Genomic DNA, 5,934 nt, shown 5'->3' with positions numbered 1-5,934 from the left:
AAGCACACATGGAGCATTCACCAAGATAGACCAATGTCATAAAGCAAACTTAACCAATATAAAAGACTCTCACTGTTGGTGAAAGTGAAAATTAGTTCAGCCATTGTGGAAGACAGTGTGGCGATTCCTCAAAGACCTAAACACAGAAATACCATTCGACTCAGCAATCCCATTCCTGGGTATATGCCCAGAGGAATATAAATCATTCTATTACAAAGACACATGCACGCATACATTCATTGCAGCACTATTCACAATAGCAACGATATGGAATCAACCTAAATGCCTATCAGTGGTAGACTGGATAGCGAAAATGTGATACATACACACCATGGAATAGTAAGCAGCCATAAAAAAGAATGAGATTATGTCCTTTGCAGGGACATAGGTGGAGCTGGAGACCATTATCCTCAGCAAACTAACACAAGAAGAGAAAACCAAATACCACATGTTCTCACTTATAAGTGGGAGCTAAATTATGAGAACACATGGATACATAGAGGTGAGCAACACACACTGGGGCCTTTCAAAGGGTGGAAGGTGGGAGGAGGGAGAGGATCAGGAAAATAACTAATGGGTACTAGGCTTAATCGCTGGGTGATGCAATAATCTGTACAACAAACTCCCATGACACTTTACCTATGTAATAAACCTGCACTTGTACCCCCTGAACTTAAAAGTTAAAAAAAAAACATATCAAGCATGTGTATTTATTAAAGTGGAACTAAAAAAGAAATTAGTAACAAATTGTTTAAAAATAAAAAACCAGTAAAATCTGTAATCACTTAGAAATTAAACAACAATCCATGAATTAAAAGGAAATCTCAGGGGAAAGAAGGAAATATTTTGAACTAATATAAAAATACAACATAACAAAATTTTTGTGGTGCAGCAAAAGTGGTGATTAAAGGGAAAATGCAGAACCAGTGGATACAGAAGGCTGACTGTACGATATTAAAAGCAAAAAAAACCCCACCAAAACCAAAAATGAACTATTGACACGTGTAACAACATGGATAAACCAGGAAAACCACACTGAAAAAATGAAAGCAGACCCTAGAGCAAATATGTTTGGTTCCAGTTATACGACGCACGGAACCTGACAATACAGGTATTGCCTTCTATATATGGACAGAAGGAGAATCACTTGAACCTGGGAGGCAGAAGTTGCAGTGAGCTGAGATTTTGCCATTGCACTACAGCCTGGGCAACAAGACAGAAACTCTGTCTCAAAAAAAAAAAAGACATAATTTTTGTCTACAAACTCTCACAGAGGCATTAAAACATCAATTATGTTGTATTGTTTCATAAAAGTTTTACTTATTTTATAATAATTGTATTGGATAATAATCACAATGAGGTAGAGTTTTAACTGGAAAACAAATGCTGCCTGTCTGTGCCTATATGGATAGGGAAGCTGAGGAGACCAGAAATTCAAGTGTTAAGAAGGTAACGTTTGGCAGCCAGGCACGGTGGCTCATACCTGCACTCCCAGCACTTTGGGAGGCCAATGCAGTGGGTTGCTTGAGGTCAAGAGTTCGAGACCTGGCCAACATGGTAAAACCCCATCTCTACTAACATACAAAAAAAAAAAAAAATTAGCTGGGTGTGGTGGCAGGCACCTGTAATTCCGGCTACTAGGGAGGCTGAGGCAGGAGAATTGCTTGAACCCGAGGTGGAGGTTGCAGTGAACGGAGATTGTGCCACTGAACTCCAGCCTCAGCAACAGAGCAAGACTCTGTCTCAAAAAAAAAAAAAAAAGGTAACTTTTGGGTAATGGATAACGGGGGTATAAGACCGAAAGTACATTCCCTTCACAGGGCTGGAGATGGAGGATGGAGAGGGAAGAGAAGGGGGGGTGGGGAGGGGATGGGGTGCAGATGGGGATGCAGGTGTGGTGGGGCAAGACTCACAAGCAGAGGGGGATAAGTAGATGGGGTATGGGGCAGGAAGGAAAAGAGGGGTAGTCAGTGGGATGTGAGCTTCCAGAAAGAAGCTGACAGTGATGTCCTGCATCTGTCCCGCAGGGCTGGGTGTCCACACCTCGGTTCTGTCTTGAGCAGGAGGGGCTCAGCCAGGCCTCTCAGCCCTGCTCTGCTGGGGCCCTCCACACCTGCAGAGCCAACATGGGCCTCAGATCAGCACCAGCCACGTCAGTTCTAGTTCCAGGTGGGGCTGAGCTGTCCTGGGGCAGGACAGCTCAGCCCCACCTGGAACTCAGGAGCTTCCTGGAGACAGGCAGACCTGCTCACCTAGTATAGTAGATCCAGGTGAGGCCGTAGGTGAGGAGGAAGCCAGCCCCCATGAGAGCCCCCCTGATCAGGGTGAGGACGAGGGGCCAGGAGCCCTGCTGTTTCTCAGTTACACATATGCAGGAAGAGGAGCTTTCTGGGGGAAAGGAGAAGGTAAGGTGCTGTTACCAGGCCTCAGTCCCTCCCACCAAACTGAATACCTCACCAGGCTGTCCAGCCTCAGCACCTGTCCTGCAACTCACTCTGCACAGAAAGGATGAAGGACAGGTGCTGGGAGCCCAGAGGGTGCTGAACCCAGCAGGTGAATTCCCCTCCCTCTCTAGCTCCTATGTTGGGCAGCTCCAGGATCCCAGACACTGAGGTCTGGGAAGGATTGAGGGCTTTTCCCTCCCGGAACCAGCTCAGTGAGGCAGGCGGGTTGCTGTCAACTGTGCAGGTGAGGAACAGGGACTGGCCCTCCAGGATGGGCACGGACATGCCGTTGCTCAGGATCCGCAGGGCTGGGAAAGAGAAGCACAGCCAGGTGAGTGGAGTTGGGAGACCCAGTTCTCCCTCACTCTTCCCACTGAACTGCAAGAAGAAAGACAAGACTTTGTGGTGAGTGCTGAGAATGGTCTAGTCATGGGTGAAGGGGTAAGGACTTGGTGATCAGGTCAGTCTACCAGAAAGAAGGTGGCTGAGCTGAGAAAAGACGGATGAGGAGGAGTTCTCACATTAAGGAGAAGTGGATGGGCAGCTCGGGTGCAGATGTACCAAGAACTGAGACAGGCAGACAAGGAAAGAGGCTCGTATATCTGCAACCTGGCAGGGAGGACCCAGAGCTCCCAAGACACGATAATGGTGGTAGAAGAAGCAGGCTCAGATCTTTTGGAGCATTGGGTGCCAGATTGAGGGCCTTGGGCTTTATCCTGGAAAGCAGTAGGGGGCTATAAGCAAGGGAAGCAGAGTTAGCACTGGATCTAGAAAGATCTAGAAAGATCATGCTGGAGCCAAGTAGGTCCCGGACTGGAGGGAATCGCGATGGGAGGCTGGGAGGCAGCTGGGGCCAGGGTTGAGCACGAGACTTGAGCTGGGCCTGGAACCAAGGGGATGAGGAGGGAAGTGATGATTGGTGAAGTAAAGGTGTTAAGACTTGCGGACTCACGGAGCAGCTGATGAGAAAGGGTGCTGTCTAGAGCGATGTCCAGAACAGCCCTGGGATCAACAGGGAAGGAGGAGCTGAGAAGCATCCGCGGGAGGCGGCTAAATGTGCAGATCTGTGCCTCAGAGAAAGGGCTGGATATAAAGTTGTGGGAGGCATCAGGACAGGGTCAAGGAGAGATCGGATCACTCAGGAATGTGGAGGGGAAGAACAGGGTTCTGGGACAGAGCCTGTCCAGAGGTGGGACAGCCGAAGTCTCCCAAAAAGGACGATCAGATAGAGATGAAGCAGGGCGTACATCAGAGGACACGGGGGCAGGCAGAAATTCGAGAAAAGGGAACAGCGTGTCCTGAGTACTCAAACTCACAGAGACAGAAAAGTAGAATGGTGACTGCCTGGAGGCAGGAGGGGGAAGTGGAAAGTCGCTGTTTAGTGGATACAAAGTTTCAGTTTTGCAAGATAAAAGGAGCTCTGCAGTTTGGTTTCGCAACAATGTGAACACACTTAGCACTGCTGAATTGTACTCTTTAAAATGGCTAAGATGACAAATTTTGTGCTATGTGTATTTTCTCACGATGAAAAAATAAATCTGAAAAAGAGAGCAGAGAAAAGGGAGAAGCCAAAAGAAATACTAGGTCTGTTCGTGCAAGATCTTAGTGACTGGGATTGGGGGGTTGGGGGCAGGAGGGACCCAGACCCAGGGGCTGACGGGTGAGGGAGGATCTCCTCTCTCCCAGTGCTGAACCCTGAGCTAATAGAAGGCTCCCATCACAGCCCCAGAGGGAAGAGGGTCTTTCCTACCTGTGCCTGTGCCATTTCTGAAGAAGATGCTGACGGCGAGGTTCTGTGGAGCATCTGGGATAGAAAGATACAGCCCCAGCTTCAGAGGTGACAAGAGGGATGGGCATAGGCCCGGGAGGGACCCAAGCAGGGGCCACAGAAACCCACCAGGTGGGGTCGGCTGTCCTTCCTGCCCACACACGAGTTTTGCCTGGTTATCATTCTCTTTCTCTCTCTCTCTTCTACACACAGACACACACACACACACCCCTCACTCCCACTGCCCTTGAGGACTCAGCCGTGTCCCCAGCACCACTCACAGGAGACATTGAGCTGGACAGTTCTCTCCGTGGTCACCTGAGCTCCTTGGCGTTTCACCTGACAGGTGAGGTTGGTGCCGTGGTCCTCGGGCCTCGGAGTGAGGGTGAGCTCCGAGGAGCGGGTTGTCTTGGGGTCCAGGGGGCTGAGGGCATCCCCCTTCCAGGAGAATGCGAGAGGTCGTCCCGCTTCACAGGATCCTGGAAGGCTGCAGCTCAGCCTTGTGGGGCGGCCTGACTCCAGAGGCTCCAGAAAGTGGATGTCAGGTTTCTCTGTCAGGGCTGAGGAGGAGACAGGGAGATACCTGGGCCCCAGGGGCTTGAGGACGTACGGTGTGACCCCGAGAGTGGCCAGGCCTCAGGCCCCGACCTGCCCCAAGTCCTACACCTCCTCCAGCCACCCCTGCCCAACTCCTGTCCCTGTTCTCATACGGGGGTCTCCACGTCCCAGGGTCCTCTCCAAGGGTCCCTGCCATACCTGTCACCTCCAAGCTCAGCTTATTCTGTTGGTAGCTATATTTTACATCCCTTCCTCTCTCCACGCGGAAGAAATAGCTTCCCGTGTCCCCCATTCTGGCATCTCCGATGCTCAGGGAGCAGTTCTTCTGGACGTCCCCAAGGAGGCGGAATCGGCCCTGGGTCTCTGGCTTCACTCTTCTGTCCGGGTGGTTTGTGGCCACAGCCTCAGCATAGCGTGGGCTCTCCCCGTCCCGGAACCAGTAGATGTAGAGTGGGGTGGGGGGATACCAGGAGCTCCAGGGGTAAGAGAAGGAGCAGGGCACAAGGACGCACAGGCCCTCCTGCACTGTCACCGACTTCTGCACTTGCAGCTCATACCTTGGCTCCTCCTGCAGGGACCCTGGGGGGACACAGAGGCTCAGCTGCAGCTCCAGCCCCCCCTTCTCACCCCCGTGCCTGTCCCTCCTCCCTCAGCTCACTCACCCCCCCACAGCAGGGGCAGCAGCAGCAGGGGCAGCATGTCTCCATCCGCCAGGGCCCCAGCCCAGTCCCAGGTCCCGCTGTCAGGAAGGAAATGCCCCAAATGTCCAAATGTGGGGTGGGGCTGAGGAAGCCCCGACAGGAAGCCGGTGGGTGAGTGAGAGCTGTGGCTGTGCACAGAAGGAGAACTTGGGCATCACGTGCTGTCGGCGTGAGGCAGGAGCTGGGGAGCCATCCTTCTCCCACCCCGACTGGACGCCGCTGGTGAAGATACTGAGGCCCCCAGAGAGGCTTGTCCAGACTTGTAAGTCTAGACTCCTGAGGTCACCAGGTCCCATAGCTGCAGCACTTTCCTTATGCACTTTTGTCTACACAGGAGGGAGAGCAGCACCTGGCCAGCTCCCTGGGCGTCAGGGCCTTTGGACCCTCAGCGAGATGGGAGAATAAATCCTTTATGACATGATAGGAGCTGTGGTGAGGGAAGCACAGGCTGGGGGTTTCAGGT

At 51.8% G+C, this 5,934-nt stretch overlaps 1 protein-coding gene across 2 annotated transcripts; it reads right to left on the bottom strand.

The window, feature by feature from the left end:
* Window positions 1-690: 690 nt before the first annotated feature.
* On the bottom strand, window positions 691-5,719 carry LOC129459481 (sialic acid-binding Ig-like lectin 14). 2 transcript variants are annotated; one of them, XM_055236228.2, is made up of 7 exons: window positions 5,433-5,719; window positions 4,969-5,349; window positions 4,494-4,772; window positions 4,195-4,248; window positions 2,495-2,752; window positions 2,253-2,388; window positions 691-2,113 (listed from the first exon to the last, which is right to left on the bottom strand). In XM_055236228.2, the coding sequence occupies exons 1-7, from the start codon at window positions 5,467-5,469 to the stop codon at window positions 2,071-2,073; spliced, it is 1,188 nt and encodes a 395-aa protein (XP_055092203.1). In that variant the 5' UTR covers window positions 5,470-5,719; the 3' UTR covers window positions 691-2,070. The 2 variants fall into 2 exon arrangements, with proteins under 2 accessions (XP_055092203.1, XP_055092204.1); XM_055236229.2 differs by lacking the exon at window positions 4,195-4,248 and having other exon boundaries at window positions 5,433-5,680.
* Between the last annotated feature and the right edge of the window lie 215 nt (window positions 5,720-5,934).

This window comes from Symphalangus syndactylus, chromosome 13 (genome assembly GCF_028878055.3).
Source record: "Symphalangus syndactylus isolate Jambi chromosome 13, NHGRI_mSymSyn1-v2.1_pri, whole genome shotgun sequence".
NCBI lineage: Eukaryota > Metazoa > Chordata > Mammalia > Primates > Hylobatidae > Symphalangus > Symphalangus syndactylus.
This window is presented reverse-complemented; position numbering and strand designations above follow the sequence as displayed.